The sequence below is a fragment of the Acomys minous genome (genome assembly GCF_964271855.1).
Source record: "Acomys minous genome assembly, chromosome: 12".
In the NCBI taxonomy this organism is placed as follows: domain Eukaryota; kingdom Metazoa; phylum Chordata; class Mammalia; order Rodentia; family Muridae; genus Acomys; species Acomys minous.
Genome location: NC_140493.1, coordinates 109,741,272 through 109,767,809, shown reverse-complemented (window position 1 = coordinate 109,767,809; position 26,538 = coordinate 109,741,272). Strand labels below are relative to the sequence as shown.

General features: G+C 53.3%; 2 protein-coding genes across 10 annotated transcripts in view; one reads left to right on the top strand and one right to left on the bottom strand.

Annotated features, from left to right (window-relative positions):
• The window catches only part of DNAH17 (dynein axonemal heavy chain 17), a 119,418-nt gene extending 114,756 nt beyond the window's left edge, over nt 1–4,662 (top strand). For all 6 annotated transcript variants that reach the window (XM_084749025.1, XM_084749027.1, XM_084749029.1 and 3 more), the window contains one exon: nt 741–4,662. In XM_084749025.1, coding sequence (XP_084605151.1) covers nt 741–988 — 248 coding nt within the window. In that variant the 3' untranslated portion in view covers nt 989–4,662. The remainder of the gene's footprint in view (nt 1–740) is intronic.
• The window catches only part of PGS1 (phosphatidylglycerophosphate synthase 1), a 39,068-nt gene continuing 12,826 nt past the window's right edge, over nt 297–26,538 (bottom strand). Inside the window, exons 3-10 of one of the 4 annotated variants that reach the window (XM_084749066.1) lie at nt 23,714–23,791; nt 21,694–21,793; nt 20,828–21,017; nt 20,139–20,317; nt 17,312–17,833; nt 8,362–8,510; nt 4,676–4,805; nt 297–833 (exon numbers count right to left, since the gene is read on the bottom strand). In XM_084749066.1, the coding sequence (XP_084605192.1) occupies nt 4,686–4,805; nt 8,362–8,510; nt 17,312–17,833; nt 20,139–20,317; nt 20,828–21,017; nt 21,694–21,793; nt 23,714–23,791 (1,338 nt within the window). In that variant the 3' untranslated portion in view covers nt 297–833; nt 4,676–4,685. Of the gene's footprint in view, nt 834–4,675; nt 4,806–8,361; nt 8,511–17,311; nt 17,834–20,138; nt 20,318–20,827; nt 21,018–21,693; nt 21,794–23,713; nt 23,792–26,538 lie in introns of those variants that run through there. The other 3 variants (XM_084749069.1, XM_084749067.1, XM_084749068.1) reach the window with 3 other exon arrangements.

Below are 26,538 nucleotides of genomic sequence, written 5' to 3'. Positions count from 1 at the left end.
CCCCCCCCTCCCAAAAAAGACAAACTTCATCCCAGCCAGCCTGGGCTCTACCCAAGACAAGCATTTATGTGCAGAAGCTATGAACAGTTGAGACACGAGGCCTAAGGACTGACCCTCCTACAGAGGCTCCCCAGGCTGCCCACCACACCAGGCCGGCGGGTGGGGGTGCTCAGGCGGAAGCACAGGAAGGCTGTTTTCTCCGAATCACTCCAGCCAGTTCCTCGTGTGCGGTGTCAGGACCACACCTGAGGCTCATGCACCCCTTCCCCCACATCACTTGACACAAGTACACAGCAGCCATTCTCCATGTTTATTGGGACACATGAACCCCGCTGGCTACAGAGGGTGAGAGGAGACAGATGTAGCTTCTTCCCTATGCACACAGAGGGGAGACATTACACAGGAAGGAGCAGCAAGGGATCTTGAGCTGCAGTCAGTTGTCGCGGCCACTGACGTCTAAAGGCTGAGCTGGCGCTCTGAGAAGATGCAGCCTCAGAGCCATCGGGGCGTGCAGCGTCACCTCGGGGTCCTCAGCTCCCACCTCGCTGTTTGGCACTCAGACCCTGGCACCTGGCCTGAACTCTTCAGGACTCCCAGTTAACTGGCCTGTCTCTGAATAGGCTGGGGATGTCGGAGGCTAAGCCCCTCTCCACAGCTGCCTCCCTTACTCAGTCAGCACTCCAAAGCCCGGGTTCAGCCTCCCTAGGGCGTCCAGATACTCAGCTGCACTGTCCCCACAGGAGCGCGCTGGGATACCCAGACCGGAGTCATTGCTGAAGCAAAGCTGAAGGACCTGACCCCAGTGATGCCCGTCATCTTCATCAAGGCCATTCCTGTGGACCGGATGGAGACCAAAAACATCTATGAGTGTCCCGTGTACAAGACACGTATCCGGGGACCCACCTATGTCTGGACTTTTAACCTGAAGACCAAAGAGAAGGCAGCCAAGTGGATCCTGGCGGCAGTGGCACTGCTCCTGCAGGTGTAGCTGCTCCTGCAGTGTGGCCTGAGCCGCAGCCCGACCCTGCCTTGCAACTGACATTTCTTACAGGAACTGACAATGTTTTGACTTCTTACAAAATCCAGTGCACCTGGACCGGAGGGGGCGTGGGGTGAGACACAGATTAAAACATTTGCAGTCACTGTGCCAGTCTGACTCCGCTTGGTGCCCAATGCCATCCCCGGGCCTGGCACAGCAGTGAAGCCTGATTCCCAACAGCTAGGAGCAAGCATCCTGGGAAGCAAGGCCTGCACCTGACTTCAGGACGCCCAGAGAGCAAGGGGTAAGTGGTCAGGGTGCGGCACTCACCCTGTGGCCTGGTACTGCACTCAAAGCACCCCAGCCAGGGGACCAGGTGCTCCCGCCACCCAGCAGCAATGCCCTCCTCACCAACCTCCGTCCCAGAACTACAAAGAGCAAGCCGTGACACAGGTGCCACCCTTCTCCACTGACGCTACCACTTAGGTCACAGTGGTGACGGCAGGAGGTGCTGTTACCACTGGCTGTTCGCTGGGGTCATGAGTCTCTCCTGTCTATAAGGCAGGGCCCCTTCCCACCCATGCCTGGGTTTTTTGGTCCATTCCATCCCCCGTAGTCTGCACTTCTTGCAGGTAAGTGTGCACATGCCCTTGCACATGCCCCTGTGAATGTTCCAGACTCAAATGCTGATGGCTACAAGGGCTACTCGGTGGCTTTTTCCAACCTAACACAAGCACCCACACACCCTGGAGCCAGCACAGCCTTCCAGCAGCCCTCCTCATCCAGGAGGCTCCTGCCCCAGGTGATGATGGGCAGGCAGGTGGGCTGAGGCCTAGTTGACTGGCGGGCTGAGACATCTGTTTGCATCAGAACCATCAGCAGGAAAGAGAATGAAGCCAGGCCTGGGAGACTGGCAGCACTGATGACCGTGCGGCAGGGTGGCCAGGTTACAAGCAGGCAGCAGGACGTTGGGAGGCAGACGGGAGGGTGAAGGGTAGTTAGGGCCCTGGGGTGATGGGAAGCAGCCAGCAAGCCTCTAACCCCAGCAAAGCGGCTCCCTATGGAGTGAGGCCTCACTTTCCGGGTTTCTAAGGCTTCAAGGTGAAAAGGAAAGCAAACCTCCCAGGACACTGTCCCATACCAGTTTGTCTGATGTTCTGTGCAGGGTGCATCCCTGAAGGATGAGGGAAGGGGCCCTGGTACCTGAGTCCCAACCTCCTTGGGAACAAGGAAGGACAGGAGTTTCAGGCAGCCCTAGCTGCTGGGCAACTGCCCCTGCTGGCCAGGAGAGGTCACTGCAGCCCCTCAGGCCGCACAGCCAGCAGGCTCCAGGCACCCTGAGCCAATCCCTGGTATTAACAAAATGAGTTTTTCCAATTTGCGGTTTGAGGCCTGAAATAAATCAGTATTTTACTCTACACATACAAACTTCCCAAAGACCAAGCTACTTGTAGGGATTGGAAACAAAGTGCTGGGGTCAGAATTAAGAGCTTGGATCTGCAGAGTGAGAGCCTGCTCAGAATTCCCAAAAGGCCTGAGCAGTGACGAGGGAGCAGGGCAGAGGGTGTGGGAACGCAAGGGTGTGTAAGCCAGCCTCGGCCCTGCAGTTCCTCTGCCACTAGCGGTTGGCCCTGGGTCAGCCCTGGCTACGGCTAGGTGTTCTTGACTCTGGAACCCCACCTGCTACAGGCAGGCTGTGGTGACAAGACCGGTCAGGCCTGGCCTTTGACATCGCAACAGCTCCCCTGTGGGTTGCTCCTTACACACCAGGCTTCCTCACAGAGAGCGTGGGAAGGCGTGGACTGGTGAGCAGGTGTCTGTAAGTGCACTTGAAGTGACCTGCTGCGACCAGGGACACCAAATTTGAACCAGCACATCTGTCATAAGCTGGAGATCTGACCAGGCGGTGGTGGCACACACTTTTAACCTCAGCAGAGGCAGGTGGATCTCTATGAGTTCAAGGTCAGCCTGTCTACAGAGTAAGTTCTAGGGCAGCCAGGATACACAGAGAAACCAGTCTTAAAAAAAAAAAAGCAGCAGCCTCAGATCTCATGTCAACCAAAATGAGTCAGGTACAATGGTACATGGCTGAGGCAGGAGGATTACCATGAGCTCAAGGTCAGCCTGGGCTTATTTCACTGGGCTTACATCATCTGGTTAGGAATTAATCTGTGTAAGTGGTGGTGCTGGTTAGACCACCCGGGTTTAGAGATGCGGATCTGTCATTAGGAGGACAGAAGGGCGGCTGGAGAGGGAAGCAGGATAAGCCACACACAGCTGCTGCCTGAGCCATTTCACTCTGAATTTAATGTTTGCATATGATTGAAAGTAACTAAAAGGATGACAAAAGGGTTTTTGTTTTTAGCTTTGGTTTTTTTTTTTTTTCCAAATCAAAATTTCTCTGTGTAATTTCCTTGGCTGTCCTGAAACTCTGTAGACCAGCATGGCCTCGAACTCACAGAGATCCACCTGCCTCTGCCTCCCAAGTGCTGGAATTAAAGGCGTGCCTGGCTGATTAAAGTTTGTTTGTTTGTTTGTTTGTTTGAAGTTTATTTTGTATACAATGCTCTGCCTGCATGTATGCCCACACACCAGAAGAGGGCACCAGATCTCATGATAGATGGTTGTGAGCCACCATGTGGTTGGTGGGAATTGAACTCAGGACCTTTGGAAGAGCACCCGGTGCTCTTAATCTCTGAGCCATCTCTCCAGCCCCCTGAAAAAAGGATTTTTGATAAATGAAGTATTACTAGGCCTAGAAGCGCATGCCTTTAATGCCAGCACTTGAGAGGTTCAAGAGTTCAAGGCCAGCCTGATCTACACAGAGAACTCTGTCTCAAAAAAATAAAGTACTGGGCCAGGTGTAGTGGTGCACCCTTTAGTCCCAGCAGCTGTGGGCATAAGCAGGTGGGTCTGTGAGTTGCAGGCCAGCGAGCACTAGTAAGACCTTGTCTCAAAAAATAAATAAAAATGAAGGTGTGAGAAAGGAGGAACAGAACGGGAGATCCAGAGACAGACCTCTCAGCCCCTCAAGGGTATATCAGGGGTCCAGAGACTCATGGCTCCTGGTGGCCCACTCTGCAGAGATCTGCACAGCAGGGCAGCTCAAGTAAGCCCGCCTCATGTCCCACCTGTCAGAGCAACCACAGTCTTCCATGCTCACACTCCTGCGCAGGCAGTGTGCATCCCAAAACCAACAGGACCGTCAAGCTGCCTGTCCAATACCACACTAACCTGCTGCACATGAGGGAGACAGGCTGTCCATCGTATTGTGCTCTGACCCATCACAAATATATTTACACATGCGCACACACCCCCACAGCTCACTCTAGCACAGCTCCTCCACCCTTGAGTGCTGTCTGACACAGGGCCATGCCACGCTCAGTAGACAGAAGGGAAGGAAAGAACTCCCACTATGCCCCTCACCCCAGGACCTCCCTGAATCCCTGGGCAGAGAGATGAGAAGGGGACAGGAACTGCTTGCCCCCACCACAGGTGGCCCCAGGCCTGGGCGGTGGCAGCAACACCTGGGGGGCGGGGACAAACACCAAAGTTTAGCTCCTGCTTCAAAACCGCTGTCCACACCACACAAAGGAAGCAGTGGACAGGCAAGGCCACAAGTTCCTCTTAAGGGTGCCGACCTGCTCCGGCCCTCAGGACAACGCTGGCCTGATCTGAGTTCCCAGCCTGAAATACCTGCCTGTTCTCAGAAGAAGTTCTTGATCAGCGGGGTCACCATCTTCACCCACAGCTTCACCTGCCGACCCGGCTGCTCAAAGGTCGCAGAGGACACCACAGCAGACCTCAGGTAGAGCTGCTCTTGCTCCTGAGAAAGAGAAAGGGGCAGTTGGGCCATAGGTGCAGGTCAGCCTGTGACTCTCAGACCACCCACTGGCACACAGTGATGCCCACGGGGCCGGTCAGATGCCACCCAGCTTCCTGAGGACTTCAGCCGGTGGTGCCATCTCTCCACACCGTTGACTTGGCTGCAGAGTTAGCTGAGGGAAGCACTATCTCAGATGTTTACCCCTCATGAAATAAATTAGTATAAATTAAAATAAGAAACAGGGATCTGGGGGAGGGGAATCAGAAAGCATGTGCAGCCCCTGAGTTCCATCCCCAACACAGAAACAAGGTGTCTTTTAAACAAGGCACAGTTTCCCGTCCATCAAAGTGCAGCTCTCTGTGCTGTTAGTGTCGGCCAACGCAGCTGATGAAGTGACACTCACCAGAGCTTATCCCAGGAAAGCAACTCCGAACTCAACGACAGAGATCTTTATAAACACTTGTGGTGACTATATTTACCAACTAAATATCCAACATTTGCTTATAAATTAACCCAGATGACGAAGCAATAAATGTCAAGACTGTCGACATCACAGAAGAAAGTGACGAATGACAGAAACTAGACATGAGACATACCAGCTGGTCCCTTGGAATCCATGACCACCACAGACACCCAAACCCGCAGGCACCCCAACCGTGGAGCACACGTGCTCACATAGGGCTGACTATAGCCTCTGTCAGTTGCCAACTGGCCTGGAGCCTCATGCATGCAGGTGAGCACTCCAGTGGCCAGCTGCAGCTCCACTCGCCCACGTCTTTCTCACTGAGGTAGCCAGGCTGGCCATGAACGTGCAGTCCTCCTGAGTCAGTTTCCAGAACTGCTAGAATTACAGGCCTCAACCACCTGGCCTGCCTCTCACATAGATTTTTTTTTTTAATGTACGAATGTGTACATAGATATGAGTGCACGCATGCAGTGCCCTCTGAAGCCAGAAGAGGGCATCCAATTCCCTGGAGCTGGAGTTACAGGCAGCTGTGAGCCTGCACATGTGGGTGCTGAGTCCTCTACAAGAGCAGCACACTCATCTCCAGCAGGGCCTCGCAGACTTTTCCACACAGGGTTATTTAGATATCTAACGCCATTGTAAATGTCTTCAAGGACTACAAGACAAAGGCTGAGCACATCCAGGTCAGAGAGCAAGTCCCCCTGAGCATCTCCCATAGCGGTGGCTCCTTGGACTTGGAACACACAGGGGTGGAAGGCTGGGAGTCGGGCTTCCCATTGGCTCCCAGAGCAAATTCAAGGGAGTCCCATGAAGACACTTTGTTCTGTTGTAAACAACGTTTAAACGGTCACCTTTAAAACCAAGGTTTAAAAGACACATGCGGCCTGGTAGGAGGCTGCTGGAAAAGGCACCAGGCCTGGCAACCCCTGTGGAAGGAGAGAAGCGCCACCTCCCTCCATCCTCCACAGGAAGGGACAGATGAGAGGGGGCCTCACCCAAGACCCTGCAGAAGTGGCTCAGGCTTTGCTCACACAGCAGGAGGGACCCGGGGCCCTGCCTCACCTCTCCTGCACCTTCCCCAAACATGTGACCTTCACCACGAGGCAATATCCTGAGGCAACTATGTCCCCACAGCTGGCTTCTCCACCATGGCTGTTCCCACATGTCCTGAACACCAACCTCAGCTGCTTCTATGGGCTGTGCCTACAGAGGAGCCAGCTGTGGCCTGGGGGAGGGACTGTTTGCAGAAGTCTCCACAGACCCAGCTCCAGCTCTGCTCTTTAGTAAACGCCCAGCCAAGATCTCAATTAAATTACCAGAAATGCTTCAGTGTCCTCACAGACGCCACAGCAGGGATGGAAAAGGAAGTCAGCTGGTAGAGGTCAGCGCTGTGCAAGGAGTCTTTCTTAGGTCACAAGTGGAAAGCTATGTTCTCCGAACAAAACCAGGAAGCTTTCAGTTTTTATTGTTTGCTCTCCGAGGGAGGGACTCAGGGTTCTGATAAAAATATCTTCCATTTTCAAGGCTCGATATACAGACAGGGCCCTTCCCTCGGTCCCAAGAGAACTCTAGCAGACCTTCTGAGTGCAGGGACCACAAGCAGGGGGCTGGGCATGCGCCACAGCACACAGCGCTCAGCAACTGGACACCAAAGGGTCAGGAGGCCAGCTGCAGGCCTTAAAGTACATGAAGCAAATGGAACCGTTCAGAAGCACATCTCCACCCCTCACAGACCTTGAATCAATACACTGTGAGGAGACAAGAGCTACAGAAGCCACGAGCTGCCACCTTCCCACCATCAGAAGCCCCTGGGAGGCAGGTTTGGGAAGAAAATATCCCAAGTATGTCATTTGAGGAACCAGCTCAGACCACAACCAACCCGGCCTTTCTCAAGATCCAGGATGTGGGTTTAGCTCCCCATCTTGGGAAGTGGGGCCTTGTCAACACGAGGACCCAGCGCACTTGCAAGCCCAGATCGCCCAGAACTCATCCTCGCCTGGGCCAGAATCATTAACAGCTCTCTCCGCGGAAGCATCTGCACACCCAGCTTTCTGCACTAGTGCAAACAGTCCAGGAGACTCCATGGTCCAGAGCCGCAAGCTCATCCCTTCCCCACAGTCTGGTTCCAGGGCCAGCAGATGCCCTGTTATGGGAAGCCCTTAGCTTCCCCAGTCATTTGCCATAAGCCTTTCTGCAGAAGGAAATCTGCTAGCACACCCAGTCACCCCACTGCCCATAGGGCATGGCTGCTGTCACTTCCTCTTGCCCAGTCACAAAGCCCTTACTGGCACCTGGCCCTCAGTGACAAGGTTCCCACACACAGCAGCAGGTCCAAAGAACAAAGCAACGCCCTCTTCCTCACCCAGCAGCAAAAGCTCTGAGAGTTCTGTGGCAGCGATTCCCAAACACCTGAGTCTAAGTCCGTATGCGGCTGGCGGGCTGCTCAGCACATAAAGGAAGCTTGCCCCACAAGACGGAGACACAGGCTCAATCTCTAAAACCCACAGGAAGAGAACTCACGTCTGTAAGTTCACCTCTCACTCTCACACAGGTATCATGCACAGGCACATCACACTCATATACAGCTCATGCACATATAGACAGCTAAAACCGAATCAAAATAAAAAGCAATGGTGGTGCTCCTGAGGTCTACTTGGGAGCAAGGGTCCTGCACCCCAGACACTAATGGGAGCCTAGTGCAACCCGCACAGGGCTCCTGGAAGGACACAAGCTTCCAAGAACAACGCAGGGCTCTGCTGCAGGAGAAGTCACAGGACAGCACGTGTAAATCCTGAGCTTTCTGTTGCCTGCTCCACAGGGAGGGCAAAGCCACAGCCAACTCTGAATTCTCCCTTGCCTTCAGAAAAGACTACGCCCCACTCTGCAATAATACCCAAGCCCCAGTGAGGAAACGATGGTCTCTCTAGCACGGGGAGAGGGAAAGGCCCCAGGCGAGGCACAGGGGTCTCTCTCACTCTGCTGAGTCTCATTTACTGTCATAGCTGACAAAGGCAGGAGACTCCTGTGAGGACAACAGTGACAGCACCAACTGCACCCCACATACCCAAGAACCCCACGACTTCAACCAACCTGATGGAGCTGCTGCTGCAGGGCTCGGCTCTCCGTCACGATGGCAATCTGGGCCTCCAGGTCCCGGTGAACTGACCTGTACCCAAAATTAGGAGAGCCAATCAGCGTGAGGCAAGGCAGGCTGCTCCCTGCCAGGTACAGCCAGAGGCCTGCAGGAAAAGGAAACGTGCAGACAGGAAGTGAGCTCAGCATCTGCCAGGTCTTCGCCACACACTGTCTCAACCTAGGAGGAAAGCAGCCCACAGGGGCGAGCACCAGGCAGCTGGCCGCACCAGGCCCTCTCCTGTCTGCTGCCGCCAGGGGACTCCAGAGCGCTGAGTGCAAGGCTCTGCTCTCTGCTGCTTCTGCTGTGGGTCATGCCCGTAGGAGGGAGCTGACTTCTTTGAGGGAACTTTGGCAGTGCTGTCTTTGTGGTCTTCTCTGTCTGCTCCCTCTGTTAGCCCCAGCTCTTTCAATAGCCCGAAGTTTCTGCTGCAGAGCGCAGCTCCAGGTCCCTACAGGCCAGAGCCTGCCATCCCTCCCGGGAGCCCAGGTAGCTCTGGCCTACCTAGCCAGAAGTGGCTGTCACATGGCTGTGGTAGAGACTTGGTAGGACCAGGCCTGCCCACACACAAGTTGCCTGCCTTTTCTACCTCAGGGCACTGCGCCACAGAAGCTGCCGTGTTACTACGCAGGGGGACATTTCTGAAATGAGGGCCAGGCTCCAGCAGAATCTTACGTCCACTAGCTACACCCATAGCCGGTCCCACTCTGCACACCTCTGAATGGCCTCAGGCTCCAAGGCTTCACAGCCCAGCCCCACCACACAGCTAGGCCTGAGCATCCTCCCCACGCCTCGCCTGGCATTCACCCTTCTCCTTACTAGCCAGAGGAAGCTTATCCGGGAAAACCCAGCCAGTTCCGGGGAGACGGGACACTCACAGGCCTGCACTGGGCCAGCTCCCTGCGTCTCCCACTACAGCTCCTCCATCAACAGGACCCTGGCAGAAGCCCACAGACATGCAGGAACAATATGGACACGTGTACGTTAACACACAATTTCCCAGTGTCCACGCAGAGCAGTTTCCAAGAACACCTCGGGTAAGAGCTGACAAGGGCCACTGCCGCCTATTCCCGTGGCTGGTGCCCTGCCCTAGAAGGCCACATCAAAGGCCACACCTGCCTGCTCCATGAGCAGGTGTCCCTCCCCACCCCCTTGCTGGCAGCTCTGCTCACCCTACCCAGGGATCCAGGCTGTGTCTGCTCTTCCACACCTCTGGTCTCTCATGTACTTAAGCTCCCCTCTGTCCCGCCTCAGCTTTCCCCAGAGCAGGGTCTCAAAGACAGGGCATCCCTCCTGCCTGCCACTGTGGGGCGTCACCTCTGCTGCCACACTGGGTCGGCTTGGTGTAACTTGGCAGCCACCTTCCTGATCGTGCCCAAAGAAGGGAGAGGGCACCCCACCCCACCCCACCCCACCCGTGGGCCAGGCTGATTTCTGTTTCTGAAAAGTAAGATTTTCTTCTAGCACCCACTCCCTAAGCACCAAACCCTGAGCAACTCTGACCCTGTGGGGAAGGCGAGCCCATGGCTCCCTGTACTCCTCACACACCCAGGCTGGCCTTTCTTGTGGACCCTCACTAGAGACATTTCCAAGCGACTGTTGCGCCCCAGCTCTTCACCCCAGAGCCTGACCTTTGGCCCTAATGTGTCCATCATTCCAGGAACCGGCAAGAAAGACAACAGTCTGGGGAGGAAAAGGTGTGTGGGGAGTAGAGTAAGGCAGGGCTATTCCTAGCAAACACCAGGGACATCCAGGGACAGGAGGCCACTGCAGCCACAAAACACGAAGCTAGCGCAACAATGACGAGCATCAGAGCCCCAGAGCCCCCGGAGACCCTTGCGGCCTGAGCATGCCCTACCTGGTGCCCATACAGTCTTGTTCCTCATCAAAGTGAAAATGCAAGTCTGGGGGCGTGGCTCAGTAGGTGGGGTGCTGGCCTACTATGCAGAAGAAAGCCCTGGGTTTGCTCTCAGCACAGAGTGGGTGTCCAGCACTCAGAAGGCAGAGGCAGAAGGGTCAGAACATCAAAGTCACCCTAGCTACAGCATCATAGTAGTTTTTCCCTTGGGTTTTGTTTTTTGGGTGTTTTGTTTTGTTTTGTTTTGTTTTGTTTTTAATGTATACAGTGTTCTGCCTGCATGTACACCTGCACGCCAGAAGAGGGCACCAGATCTCAGTATAGATGGCAGTGAGCCACCATGTGGTTGCTGGGAATTGAACTCAGGACCTCTGAAAGAGCCGCCAATGCTCTTAACCTCGGAGCCATCTCTCCAGCCCTGTAAGATTATTACTGTGTTGTGAGACATAGGCATGTGATGTGCACATGCCAGGGCCACCCATGGAGTTCAGAACAACTGTACAGAGTTGGTTCTCCTTCACCTTATGGGATTCTGGGGATGCAGTTCAGGGTGTCATGTCTGCACAGCAAGCTTCTCTGCCTTCTGAGTCATCTTGCCAGACCCTACAAATCAAGTTAGGGGCCAGCCTAAGACGAACATGTCTCCAAAAAAGTTGATAGTCAAGCCAGGGATGGTGGAGGCAGAAGCAGGCGGATCTTTGTGAGTTCGAGGCCAGCCTGGTCTACAAAGTAAGTCCAGGACAGCCAAGACTACACAGAGAAACTCTGTCTCAAAAGAAAACACACACACACACACACACAAAGTTGATAACAAGCTGGGTGTGGTGGCATATACCTGAAACCCCAGCACCGAGGAAAGACACTTTCATGTGTAGGATCCTTTTTAGATATAGATTCACGTTCCAGGCTAGCTGGGGCTAGACCTATAATCCCAGCACTTGCAAAATGGGGGACAATAGAAATAGATGTTCAAGGTCAGACTTGCAGCCAACCTAGGCTGCAAAAGATAAGCGCGCACACTGACCCATGCTCCGCCTATCTGTCTCACTCAAATAAAGAGACGGACAGACACAAAGACAGAGTCAAGAGAGACAGAGGAAGTACTAGTGGCCACTGGTGCTGAGCCCAAGGAAGCCTGGGAGGCCAGCATGCTAGGAGTCTCCCCATTTAAGTTCGTAGTCAGGAGCTTTAAGCATTGGCTGGTGGCCTGGAGACTCCCCCCCCCCCCTTGGTTGGCCCAGCCTCTAGGAAGCAACCCCACTGCACACACAGGGCAGGAGGAAGAAGCGCACTTCCAGAACGGGGGCTGTAAACCAGTCATCAAGCCCCAGCTCTTCACCCCAAAGTCTGACCTTTGTGCCCAACATCTCCACAATTCCAGGAACCAGTGCATCGGGGAAGGAGAAAGTGCTTTGGGGAATGGACTGGGGATGAGGTGGTTTGTAGCCAAGGGCAACACAATAGCCCTGCGTACCAGGGAGACCACGGAAGCTACTGCCACGCCTGGAACGCTAGTGGGCCAAGGAGCCCCGATGTCCCCTGACCCTAGTCTCAACTTCGGCAAGTGGTGGCTCCCACCTGCAATCCCAGAGGCTGAGGAAGGGTTCTTGTGAATTCAAGGCCAGTCTGGGCACAAAATGAGACCCCGTGTGAAGAAGAACAAGTGAGGCCACACGTCGATCCTCTCTAGGCCCTTGCCCTCAGCACTCTCAAGCAGGCCCTGGCACAGTCTGCACTTGACTACATTCAGCCTTGCAAGCGGAGGCCTGGGGACTTCACTGTCCCATCTGCCCTAGTCACTCAGGCCTCTGCACAGAGAGGCCCTCGCTGACCTCCTCCTGGATCCCTGCTGCTTAGGGCTTCTGCCTGCTTCACGTGAGACAGAAGCCCCAAGAGAGCAGGAACACGAACCCCAGGGCCTTCCATGACCCATGCAAGACACATGGGTGTCATATTAATGTCTGAATGAAATCAGAGTGGTGATATTTCACAATTAAGTAGATCAGATTTTTTTTAATGTTTGGTTTTCTTTAAAGTAGGAGTTTGGGCTGGAGAGGTGGCTACTAGCTGCTCTTCCAGAGGACCCAGCTTTGGATCCCAGCACCCAAATGGCGGCTCACAACTGTAACTCCAGTTCCAGGCAATGCAACTTGTTCTTCTGACCCCTGGGAACAGCAGACACAAATAACACATACAGGCAGGACCCACACATATAAGATAAAACAAACCAATCTAAGAAAGAAACTGAGGAGCGCTGCATGTGTATGGCAGTCTTCTCTGAGGACTCTCCAGAAAGATGAAGTCCCAACGCCCTCCCACAGCCCTACGGTATTCTGAGATCCTCTAGAATAAGAGCCCAGTAGATGCCAGGACACAGAGGACATCACCACTCTCAGCAGAGCAACAGTTCTCAATTCTGATGTCAAAGGGATTGAGAAGCTTCTGCGGCCTGGGGGTTGCAGTCTATTGCCTAAGGTGGCCATGTACAGCACACATCCCCACAACCCCAAGTATACCTGCTGGTTCCAGGTGACAGCCACCCCACATGGAGCCAGGGTAAACAGGGTGGGGCTGCCAGGCTGCATCATCAGCTCACCTTTAGGCAAGATGCCAGGCAGTCTGTCGGGAAAACAATAAAAATAATGGCATCCTGTCAGTCATTAACAGATTCCACCTACACATCCAGAAGCCTCTAATCCAAAGATCCCCAAGCACACAAAGGGTTCTGTTAATCTACAACACTTCATCCAAAAGAAATCAAGTCAAGGCCAGGCGTGGTGGCTGGCGCACGCCTTTAATCCCAGCACTAGGGAGGCAGAGGCAGGCAAATTGCTGTGAGTTCGAGGCCAGTCTGGTCTACAAAGAGTCCAGGACAGCCAAGGATAACACAGAGAGACTCTGTCTTGAAAAACCAAACCAAACCAAACAAAAACAAAAAACAAAAAAAGGAAAGAAAAAAGAAATCAATATGCTCAGTCCTTTCTGATTCCCCACACACACACACAAATGCACCCACCCCATCTGAGCCTGTGGCCCTGGCGGATGGACAGAACAGCTTAGTGAAACAGTGATCATGAGTGTGGCCCCTTCCTGACAGGGCTGCTGGCTCTCAGGACAGAACTGGGACACAGCTGACACTTGTCTTGCTCAGGGCAAGAAGTCAAAGGGATGGCCTGAACAACCTGCAGGCTTCACCATGGGGCAGAGCTGAGACACAGCTTGACTTCACACTTGTACCTCACAGTCAGGTGTTAATAAAGCTGCCCCTAGGCGCCAAGGGAAGCATGGGGGGGTGAGGGTGGGGGGTGGGCTCAACACATTCCTATGGACTAATCCTGTGCCATAACACCACGCTCCACACTCCACCAGGACAAGGTGAGTCACAGGTGAACCTACAGCTCCTGCTCAGACAAAGCCATGCACAATCTGAGATACAGCCCGGCTATGCCAGCCCTTAGAGCCCTGTCCCACTGTAGCTACAGCCCAAGCCAGAGAGCAGCAAAGCACCAGTCAGAAGCACATGGAGCCAGGAGGCTCTGCAGTGTGAGGAAACCTGCGCTCTGAGTGTAGGCAGCGCTCCAGCACTGAGCTCTCTCTCCCCCACTAGTAACAGTAGAAGTCATAGCACTCTTAGCTGGAAGAGGAGCCCTCATTCTCCGCAGCACTCTGTGTGGCTGAGCTACCACTGGGAGCTGAGACGCGCATATGCAGGCGCATATGCAGGCGATGAGGCCTGAGTACCCATCAAGGGATCCCAGGCATCCCCTGCCTACACACAGTCATCCACTCTGGTCACAGAGCATCCTCCCAAGGAGCCCTCACTGGCAGTGGGCTGCTGGTCACTCACACACTTGCCAGGTGACCTGCTGCTCTCTCCAGACAACACTGTGCCATAATCCCACTCTACAGGAGGTACTGCCAAACTGATGTGAAGTAAGCTTCTAGGTGCCATTTCCAAAAGGTCTGCATAAAGAACCCAACAGATAAACAAGACTGCAGAAGAAGTATCCAAAGCATGCATTCACGTACTGGACGACCCCTGTGGGTCTTCAAAGTCAAGTGACATGAGTTCCAGCAGGCTGCAATGAACATCCCTGCAAGAGAGCAGTAAGTAATCCAAGTACTGCTGCTCTGTTAAGTCAGGGCCTCACCATCCACCCCAGGCTGCCCTTGGTCCCTATGTTTGCCCTCACTGTTGGGGTCACAAGGTTGCCCTTGGCTCCCCAGCAAATACTACAAAGCAACCGGCAGCCTTTTAGATCTCTGCAAGAAAGCTGCAAGGACCCATAGTACAGCTGCTGTCCTTCATCTGAGGCTTTCTGAGAGCAGGAAGAGTTGAGACCAGCCCAAGCCTGTCCTGAAGGAACTTGGCAACGGAACTCTGGTACCAGCTATATGGTAATCAGCAGGGGTTTTCCAGGGGCCCAAAATAGACACAAACATACAGTATCCAGCACAGGTGTGAAGGAAATGGTCCACTACACCAACCTTTAAAACCCACAGGCTCCCTGTGGACTCCCTGTTCACCCCATAGATACAGGCTGCTGGAACTGTCAACAGGTGTTCCAGAAAAGGCCGTGACCCACCACAGAGAGCAGCCACTAAACAAGAAAGAGTGCTGGCCTCTCACCTTAGCAGAGTAACCTCTGACCTCTAGTTCCAGGCTCTAAGGCAAGAACTCTACTCAGGAGAAACTGCTTCAAGCTAGTTGTAATCTCAACACTGAAGAGGACCAGAAGTTCAAGGTCATCCTCAGTTACACAGAGAGTAGCTCAGGCCACATGAGACCCTAGTTCAGAACCAATTTTTCAGCAACATCTACCCCTACTTAGCTTGCCCACCTCTTCCTCCTTCTCGCTTCTTATATACATTCTAAAATCCAGATATGAGACTCTTCATGCCTCCCCACTAATCCAACACTGCCAGGAGGCAGGGCCCCACCCACATAGGACAAGCAAAAGGGAGGCAGGGAAAAAGGGTGGGAGCAGGGGGCAGGAGCACACAGTCCGGGAAAAGGCGAGGTGAGAACACTGGAAAAGCCAGTTGGGTCTACCTGGGGAGTCCACACACACGCACACTCACTAGTGTGGCTTCAGGAGCACCAGCAGCAGAGTCAGTCACACCTGAGCCCTGAGCCTCCCCAGTGCAAGGCTGGCTGGGGCCTGAAGCCAGTGTGCACCTGGAAGAAAGAGCCTGTGGCCTGGCCTGCGGCGGCACATAAACCTGTGAACTGCAGGCCTCCCCAAAGTGCTGGCTTCACCCCGCTGCTCAGCTCTTCCCTCCATGCCCCACCCTTGGGCTTTGTTGTCATTCCCAGAAGGAACTAGGCCAACCTGAAAAGACTTTCCACACACACCCTCTGGCCAGCCCTACCTACCCAGAGATACCTGACCACAAGCTTCACTCAGCCCACGCGTTGAGACCAACAATGGGGCATTCACTTCCCATACTTGCCTGGGCAAAAACGAGGGCTTCCACATAAGGGGAAGAGCCAAAGTCTCTGGGGTGTTATGCCCTGTTGGGGCTGACAGCGCTCAGGCTTGACCCATGCACAAGGAACACACCCCAGCACCACAGGATACAAACAAAACAAAACAAAGCACAGTGAGATGAGTCAGTGGGGAAGACGCCTGCCACCCAAGCCTGAAAACCTAATGCTGATTGACGGGCGAGAACTCGTTCCACGGCTGTCTTCTCGCCTTTACAGGATGCCACGGCACTGCCAACTCCACCAACACACACAGGACATGTCAAAAAAGTAGTAAGTACAATAGAAATACCACATTAAATTCAATACAGTGATTCAGACTGGGACGGGCCAGGGACCTCACTGTTTCTTAAACTAGATCCCCACCAGCCAGGTATGGTAGCAAATGCCTTTAAATTACTCAGGAGGAGATGGCAGGTGATTGCTATGATTTCGGGGTTAGCCTGGTCTACACAGAGCTGCAGACCAGTCAGGGTTTCACAGTGACCCTGTTTCAAGCAACAGCAGCAGCAACAAAGTAATCCCCATGGAAAATGCTGGTTCCAGAGAGTGAAAAAAGTCCCACCTGAGGAGGCAGAGATGGCCTCAAATCTCAAATCCAGACCCATGCTCTGAGGCCTGGCACAACAACCCTGTGCACTCCCTGGAGAAGCCAGAAGAAGCCAGCACTCCCCAGATACTGCCTACACTTCTGCAGACATAGACCAGCACTGGGTAAGGTGGGTTCTTCAGACAGTCACCCCGAGGTGGGCAGCAGCAAAGGTGCAGAGGGTGAACTGTTGCCAGACACACATTTTCAACATGTCTCACTCACACTCAGAGAGGTACCCCGAGGACCTGCCTCATCTGGGCTGCAGACTACACATACCATGGGTACGGCAGGGCTGATCCAGAGCACTGGCTGGATGCATAGCACAGCTCAGCAGAGGGCACCTGCCTAGAACATACAAGGCCCTGGGCCCCACTTCAGAGCCACAAAGAAAAATCTGAGGTTTGCATGGCTTCCACCACGTAAGGGCTATACCTGAGAAGATGACGCCACATGGGGAGAAACTGGCCAACAGGAAGAGAAGACATTAGAACGAGGAAAAGACAGAACTATGCTATCCACGACAATCAGCAGTCTGCAGTGAGTCCTCGGCACTACAGGCAGGTGTGAGCCCGATGCTGAGACAGGCCTTCCACGGTTCCTTGTGTTTCTTTTAGCAAACATTACATGTGCATGCTCTTCACAGCTGCCAAGGCGGCACTAAATTTAAGTCAGAGGTAGAAGTAGTAAAAGCCTTAGGTTTGGTACCTAGACCCAGAGCAGGGGGTGCAGGAAGAAATCCACGGAACCATTTCCACTCTGCACAGTTTGTTCACATGAAGGGGAGTGTTCTGTACAACTAAGAGCTCTAAACGGGACCTGGGACAAGCAGGAAGTACCTGCAGGGGCTGCTGTAAGGATCACAGGGTAGGGCTCTCTCCTATATGTAAACACAAACACCCCAAACCTCAGTGAACCAGAAGTATGGGCGCCCCCACGGGGTGGAGGGCCCTCTGACCAGCTACCATGTACCTTTGGCATGAAAAGTCCAGCCCCTGCGCCAGTATTCCTGAAGCTGGACCCGATCCTGCTGCCCCAGGCTGCACACTTCACTGTAGAACTGCCGCTCAATGTGCACATAGGCAGCTGGGATGGCGCCAGCCACGCCCTTAGCCCCAAAGAAGCCGTTGACCTCCGGTGAGGCTAGAAGGATCTGATACTCGGCTCGAGTGCCTAACACCAGGTCCATGTAAGCCTGGGTCAGGTTGAAGTAGCCAGTGGTGAGGAAGACCCTGGCGCCCCGCTCGGCTTCTGTCAGCAGGGTCTCAGTGACAATCTCGTCGATCTGAATCTCAAAGGGCTTCATCTGGATCAGTGGGTAAATCCAGGTGTCAGGTGCTGGTCTCCGGTCACCAGCAGCTGCAGCCTCTTCCTGGCTTAGCAGAGAGTCACTGTGGAAGGTCTGCGCATGCAACATCTGCTGTCGGGCCCTGGCTGAATGGATCACGTCCATGACCCGTTTGTTGGCTGCTCTGCAGTATGCAGCCCGGTCACCTACAGAAAACATAAGAGGAGACGAAATCTAGAGAAGCAGAGTTGTGAGTGGCACACACCTATAATCCCCACACTCAGGAGGTAGAGGCAGGAGGATCAGGGGGTTAAGGTCATCCTCAGTTACATATAGTGAATCCAAGCCCAGTCTGAGCTAAAAATCCACCGAGATTGCTGGCTCACAGCACACACCACATAAGCACAGACTAAGCTCAAGAAGCAAAGAAGGCAGCGGCCATCAAGGGCCATGCTCATAGTACCCATTAAGCAAACATAGCAGGGCATGACACAAGTAATTTCAGCTATAAAAACTCAAAAACAGGGAGAGAAATGTGGGGTGCCAAACACCAGTGCTGTGGTGGCCACTGTGATGGGCCCTGAAATTGCACCTATAGGGTGGCTGTCTGGTATGCACGGTGTGTGCTTTAGCAAGAAAGTTTAAATAAAAACATGTGTCGGGGTCAGGTGAGCAGCACCTTCATTAGCTTCATGAGACCCTGTCTCAAAGGAAATTAAAAAAAAAAAAAAAAGCTGGCATGCACGCCTGTAATCTCAGCACTCGGGAGGCAGAGGCAGGCAGGTCCCTGTGAGTTTGCGGCCAGCCTGGTCGACAGAGCAAGTCCAGAACATCCAAGGCTATGCACAGAAACCCTGTCTCAGAAGAAAGAAAAAAACAACTGATGATGAATTAAGAAAAAGGACAAATGTTCACATAAAGGACAACGCAGCCGCACACAACCCAGAATGCCCACAGCAGGAAGCACGGCCACCACGTGCAGAAGGCCGGAGGGCAGCTCTGGGCTCTGCAGGAACACATGTGGACAAGACACTGGAGGCAAAACACAACTGTCACTAGACCAGGAAAGCTGAACACTGACCACTCCTGAAGTCGGGGAGAATGAGCAAAGCAACGCTGCAGCTTAAGGAAGAGGCCAGAGCCAGCAGAGAAACACAAGGAGACAGCAAGTCTTTGTCAAGGCTGGTTAGAAAAGAAAAGCAGCAGCTGGGCCTGTAATCCCAGCACTCGGGAGGCAGAGGCAGGCGGATCGCTGTGAGTTCAAGGCCAACCAGGTCTACAAAGTGAGTCCAGGACAGCCAGGGCCACACAGAGAAACCCTGTCTTGAAAAACCAAAAAAGAAAAGAAAAAGAAAGACAGCACAAGGCAGGGGGTATGCTGTGTCACACAACACAGTCTGCACTGAGGATAGGGACAGACACTTGAGTGCCTCTTAGGGCTGGACTAAGAACAGAAAAGAGGGGCTGGAGAGATGGCTCAGCTGTTAAGAGCACTGTCTGCTCTTCCAGAGGTCCTGAGTTCAATTCCCAGCAACCACATGGTGGCTCACAACCATCTATATTGTGATCTGGTGCTCTCTTCTGGCATGCAGGTGTACATGCAGGCAGAGCACTGTATACATAATAAATAAAGCTCTAAAAAAAAAGAAGAAGAAGAAAAGGAAACCACTGTGCAAGGAATCTGCTGGAGGGAGCAACAGCCAGACTGTCCCTGTCCTAAACACAGCATGTCTCGACTGTCCTTTCCCTCTAGGCGGTGCCTGGCCTGGCACAGTACACCAGGGCTTAAGCATTTTTTTCAAGGCCTAGACAGTACATATTTTAGGCCTAGGGACCAAAAGACAAATCTAAAGACATTCAGAGGAAAAGAAACTTTGCACAAAATGTGTAGCCAATGCACTTTAGTGCACAGTGATAGGAACTAAGCAAGCACTCCCTGGGGCGGACAGCAGCCTAGCTGGACATCTTGGACAATCAGAGCTGCTGGCACTAGGCAGGGCTGCCAACAGGAAGATCACAGGACACAGGGAGCCTTTCTCCTCACAAGGCCCAGGTTTCAGTGCTTCCCCAAGTTGTCCCCAAGCTGTGAGGACCGTTGCACACTCAGCAGGGGCCCTGTAAGGAGAAGCCACAGTCACAGGAATCACAAGCATGAAAGTGCAGCCCAGGCATGATAATGCAGGCCTTTAATCCCAGCAGAGGCAGGTGGATCTCTGTGAATACGAGGCCAGTCTGGTCTGCAAAGTGCCCAGAGAGGGCTCTCCCGTTTCACTTTCCAGGCAGGCGGCCACGGGCCTCAGTGAGGCCGCTGTGATAGGAGGCGTGGGGAAGAGGCCAAGGTGAGAGGGCGGTCAGTAGGCAGTCTACTACTTCCTCTAAGGACCGGGCAGTCTCCTGGCCCACCTGCCCTATGTGTAGGACCCAAGCCCAGGCCGGGCCCTGCTCACAGGGCATGTAAGAGCCCATAAGTCGCATCTACCTGGCCTCCACTTCCTGGGGCTGGGACGCTACCTTTGTAAGGGTGCACCATCCCATCGACGACCTCCACCGTGTCATCACCCTGCAGCTGCAGGGACACGTCCCCCACAGCATCCACCAGGTCTGTGAAGAAGTCTGCGATCTCAGCGCAGTCCTGCAAGAACACGTAGCGGTCCTGGCGGTTGGTGAAGTAGGAGTCACTCAGGTTTGCACTAGAGAGAGGCAGAATCACATGAGGATGCGGCCAAGGCTCTGTGTGGCTCAGGAGCCAGGCCGCGGGCTTAGTGGGTGGGGAACGACAGCCCCATGAGGGCATGAAGCCAGAGCAGCCACTGAGCAACGGCCATGTGCAAGACACCAGCCAGGACGCCGTGAGTAACAGCAGGAGCAGAGATGGCGTCCCACAAAGGAGCCAACCCGGGCAGAGAACAGGCCCTGCAGTGCACACAGTTGTCTCTCAGTGACATCAGGGCGTCCATCCTGCTCGGTCTATTATTCTTGTGCTCTGCCTGGCAGTGATGGGTCCCCTGTGCTCTATTCTCCTCACATGAAGTGAGGAGCGTAGTCGCAGGGTCACCACGAGCAACATGAAATGGTGCAGGACTCAGCACAGTGGCTCCAGAAGAGGGGCCCCTGAAGAGGCGATGCCACCTCCAAGCAGCACAGCAGTTCTCTAAGGGCTCAGGACTGGACCCTCCGCTAGAGAGCGTGGCAGGGCTTACCCACTCAAGATGACGTTGTTATCAAAGAGGTACACCTTGATGTGCTGGAGGCCGATAGTCTCATTGAAGCGCTCAGGGATAAGGAGGCGGAGGAGGCCGCGCAGGTTTGGTGTGTGGAAGAGCGAGACGCGCACGCGCTCTGGGAACCTCTGCAGGAGTGGAAGCAGCATAGTGCGAGAGTTCTTCCTACCTGAGGGGACGACAGAGGACACACCTGTAACTCATCCCCCTCGCTCACTCATCATTCCCTCGCTGGGAGCCTCGCTTCTCTGGGGCGTGGTCTAACCAGGCACAACAAACCTGCCAAACTCCAGGCAGAACCGGCCTCAGCCGTACTAGCCTCCCTCCTCACTCCATGCTCTGACCTCTCACCCCAGCTCCAGAAGAAAGCCTATCATATCAAACTGAGCCAGCGTGACGTCAACTCAGATCTAGTCCATAGCCTACAACGTCACTGAGAAACTTCGGTGTGAGTCCCAGGGAAGGAAGCAGGCTGCCTTCCAAGAAACAGGTGTCCTTAGAACTTTGCCTCAGCCGCCAGGGGCCTCCACACAAAGCCTTAAAATATTTTATTTTATTTTACTTTACTTTGAGACAGTGTTTCTCTGTGTAGCCTTGGCTATCCTGGAATCACTCTGTAGACCAGGCTGGTCTCCAACTCAAGGAGATCTACCTGCCTCTGCCTCCCAAGAGCTGGGATTAAAGGCGTGTGCCACCATCACCAGATAGGAAAGCCTTTTCTGCCTATGCTGTTTCAAATTGGACTACAAAAGGAATGCTGGCTGAGACAAGCAGGCAGGCCTGGGCAGGTCTGTTACAGGACAAGCCCTCAAGCCAATGAACAGGAAGAAGTGCAGAGCATTTACCTCTTGAGCCCCGGGTGAAGTCCAGGAGGATGGAGACCTTGAGGTCAGAGGGAAACTTTGCTTGTAGTGACTTCTCTAGAGAACTTTCCAGACAATCCACCTGGAATCAAAGGAACACATGTGACCTCTCACATGTGAGAGGTGAGACCCAGAGCTGTGTGTGCACCTAAGGAATCTATCAGCTCACTGCCCTGTCTGGAAACACCAGAACAACTTGTGTGAGCTGTTAGCTGCCACCAACTCCCTCTCCAGCCTGGGTGCAGGTCAGAGGTGAACGGGGCTTGACAGCCTGGGTCTGTAAGACACCAACTGTCACATCTCCACAAACATTCTCCTCCAAACACAACAGCAGTGCCTCCCTCCTAGGCACAGGTGAGTATCTGTTGAAGGGTGAGTGAGTCTGAGGTGCCTCCTACACTTTGGACGGTACATCCCTCTCCCATGAGAGATAAGCTTCCCAAGCTGGCAGCTGCACACAGGATGACTGGAAAAGAAAGGCCTCCTCGCTCCAAGGCAAAGCCGTGGGAGTGCTCGGGCTAGCCTACCTCCCCCTCGCTCCACACGCCGATGCCTCCATTCCTTCCCAGCTCCTACCCACCAGTCGCTAACTACAATAAATCCAGAAAGAACATAGAACACAGGCAATAAGAAAAAGTGCCCAGAGGGGCTAGAGAGATGGCTCAGAGGTTAAGAGCACTGGTTGCTTTTCCAGAAGTCCTGTTCAACTCCCTGCAACCACATGGTGGCTCACAACCATCTATAACGAGATTTGGTGCCCTCTTCTGGTGTGCAGTCATACATGCAGCCAGAATATTGTACACATAATAAATACGGTATACCGAATGAATGAATGAATGAATGAATGAATGAATTTTTGTTTTTAGTGCCAGGGGTCTGCTCAAACTACTGTACCAACCAAGGACAATGCACACAGTAAACCTAGAACCCCTACTCAGATCTAGCCCATGGATAACACATTCTCCACAGTTGTGTGGAGAGCAGAGCCTGAGTCTGACAGGAACTATGGTGCCCCCTATTTGACCACTTCCCCTTGGTGGAAAGGCCTGGTGGCACTCAGAGCAAGAGTAAGCAAGCTACCAAGATGAAACTTGATGGGCTGTGACCATATGGTGGGGGAGGAGGTCCCCTTCTGTCAGAGGCCTAAGGGAGGGGAATAGGGTAAAAGGGGGGGGCGGGGATGTGAAGATACAAGTGAGGGGCTAACAACTGAGGTGTAATCTGAATAAATTAATTAAATTTTAAAAAGAAAAGTGCCAGACACAGGACAGATAAGCCATATTCACAGGCTTCCACTCCACCCAGATGCTGCCTGTCATGGCCACTCTATAGCCAGCCAGCAGCTCTAGATGTGGTGAATGGCTTCGCTCCTCCAACCCCTGCCTTCTTCACAGAAAGAAACAGCTATGGCATGCCAGTCAGCCCAGGTAGAACAAGGCTGGCTAAGCCCTGGCACCCAGTGCCAGCCTTGGCAAACCCAGCAGCCAGATGGCTAGCTAGCCAGCCCCAACGGCTACATTTGGGCTCATCTGCCTAGGACACAGAAATTGAGATAGAGTTTCTCTATGTAGCCTTCAGAAAACATTTCCTAAAATGGGGTATCGAGTAAATATATTAGATTTTGTGAACCAGAGATGGTCTCTGCCAGGATGACTCGGTTCTGTGGCTATCACAGGAGATGAGTGTGGCCACGCCCCACTACAACTGTCCTGTCGTAGGTAAACATCTTGCACCTTATATAATTGACATTCTTTGGTTTTCTTTCAGTCTCCGGGAAATGCAAGTGCCGTTCTTTAGAGGCCACGACCTGCTACAGTCTCTGGGCTACAGCCAGGCAGAGCAGGCCAGAGAGCCCTGCAAGGGTAGAGGAGGTGGCCTCCTGCACTGTCTTCACGCACTGCTCACACACTGCAGCTAGAGGCCAGAAAGGCAGCTGGAATCAGCCGTGACACTGTGAAGGTGGCTCCAGCTGCTGCTGGGACCATCTGCCCCTAAGCCTTACCAGTTCCTGCTCCAAAGGTCCTGTCCCCAAGTACAGGGATGCCATCACAACTCGCCGTTTGGCTATTTTTATCTGCCCCTAGAAGAGGAGAAACAATTCTAAATTATATTCATTGTTTTCCTGGTCCACTTGGAGGCAATCACACGCTAAGCTGAATGGCTCTACATCCTCACATTGATACTCCAAGAAGCCCAGCACCTTCCCAAAGTAGGACTCACAACCCTAACTCAAAATATTTATTCTGCAAAGCAAGAGCCAGTCTTGTGGGAACATGGAGAGATACCTTTGGAGGCCCACAGAGAATGGCAAGGGCGGCTCCTGAGACTCCTTGAAAGGTCCTGACCCACTGCACACAGCGTTGATCTACTAGGACTCCTAGCACACTGGTGAAGTCTCAGAATGCGTCCGAGGCTAGGGCAGTGACTGCTTCCCCCTTCCTTACAGAAGTCTCCTGAGGTGACCTCGCCCGCCACCCCCATCTCCCACATTTCCCGAATGATTGTTACTGGTGCTTGAGGCTAGCATGGGAAGGACTGCCTGGCTTTCAGTCATTTAAAGGCCTTCACACTGAGCCAAGCGTGGTGGTACGTGCCTTTACCCAGCACTCAGAAGGCAGAGGCAGAGGTGGATCTCTGCTAATTTCAAGGCCAGACTGGTCTACAAAGGGAGTCCAGGACAGCCAGGACAAGAGAAACTCTGACTCTAAAAAACAAAACACTGGGCCAAGCGGTGGTGGCACTTTAATGCCAGCACTTGGGAGGCAGAGGCAGGCAGATCTCGGTGAGTTCGAGGCCAGCCAGGGCTACAGAGTGAGTTCCATGACAGTCAGAGGTATTATACAGAGAAACCCTGTCTTGAAAAGCCAAAACCAAAAACCAAACAAACAACAAAAAAACCAACACACACACACACCATGGCCTTTACACTGAACAATAAGATCTTCACCTTTGAATCTGATCTCTCGAGTGTGATTCCCAGGATTCTGAGTGGTCTGTCACTCCTCTTCCCCTAGCTTCCTGGTCCCCACACTGCCTAATCCAACAATAAAATACAATACAACCACTCATGGATGAAGTGGAGAGAGAGAGAGAGAGAGAGAGAGAGAGAGGGAGAGAGAGAGAGAGAGTTATGTATTTATGCATGCATGTTTGTATAAGTGTTAGTCACACACAAGTGTGTAGACATGCATATGAGGACACAGAAATACCTTGGATTTCCCCCATCTGTTTTATTTTTGAGATACAGTGTCACTAGCCTCAACTTACCAAGTGGGCTGCACCAGGTGCTCACATGGCCCTAGAGTCCCTCCTTTTCCTGCTTTTTCACAGTGCTGGGGCTCAGATACTCATGCTTGAGAGGCAAGCACTTTACCAACTCAGGATGAAAGACATCTGTGAGCTAGGTGCAGTAGCGCACGCCTGTAATCCCAGCACTCAGGGGCAGAGGCAGGAGGATCTCTGAGTTTTAGGCCATCCTGGTCTACAAAGCGAGTCCAGGACAGTCAGGGCTACACAGAGAAACCCTGTCTCAAAAAACCAATAAACCATAAAGAGAAGAGAGGGGGGCGGGTATCTGTGTACCCTGATGAGAACTCACCCCATTACGCGCTGCTGAGAACATACGCACAACCTTACCTACATACCCCCACAGCACACAGCTAGCTGCACACAAGTGCACATATGCACATCCAAAGGAGCGTGGAGATCCTCCCAATACCTCTGACCTGCAGGACTGGTGGGAAGAGCAGTATGTCTGCAGCTACACCTGCCAAAGTCCAGCTGTCTGTAATCAAGCAGGGGTGCATGCATGCACATATATGCACCCATACCCAAGAAAATGCAACCAACACATCTCAAGTTGTCTCAAGAGCCAACCCAGGCTCTGCCCCAGCCCATGAGAATAAAGGACCCCATCTCCAAAGTCCTAGGCAGCCCACACCCCAGAAGTGGCAGCCAGCACACACCTGTAACAGCAGCCCTAGGGAGACAAGACAAGATCAGTTCACACTAAGTTAGGGGCCAGATGGGGCAACATAAGTCTCTGTCTCCAAAAACCCAAAGACCAACTTCAAAGGACACAGGAGCATAATTAGGAGGGGCCCAGGCACCCAGCTCATGCTGCAATTTAAGAAGGGATGTCCTGTAGCTGGGCGTGCGCCACACACCTGTAATCCCAACCCTTGGAAGGCAGAAGCTGGCAGATCACTGTGAGTTCAAGGCCAGCCTGGTCTACAAAGTGAGTCCAGGACAGCCAAGGCCACACAGAGAAATTGTCTCAGAAAGGGGAAAAAAAAAAAAGGGAGGAGGAGGAGGGACATTCCCCAACCAGCTTTGTCCACACAGGAAGCTGGGCCTATTGACTAGATAGAGGTTTAGGCACAAGGAAAAAACAGCATCCTCAGGCTGCTACTTCCTTTGTTTTGCTGTCTATTAAAACGTAGTTTGTAGAGATAAAGGTGAAGGAAAAAGCAACAGGCCAAGAGTCCGTTCAGCCACGGCCACCAAAGTGCACATGGCTGCTCACTGCAAACCCCCAGGACCCCCATACAACCCCTGTATAAGGAAGGCACAGAACCAGCCAGAGGCCAGTGGGGCCAGTGTCCATCACAGGAAGAGACACACGCCCTCAGAGCCTGCTGATCTCCAGTCTGCCCTCCTGTCCAAGGACAAGAAAAGGAGGCCTTGCCTCTCCCCGGCCCGAGGCTAGCCCCTGCTGCTTCCTGGACTCTTCAGCCTCACCAGTGCAGGCTGGTGCAGAGCATGGCCTCTTGCCCAGAAGAGCACCATGTGACAACAGGGTCTGTCCACCACCTACCACCTGGAATA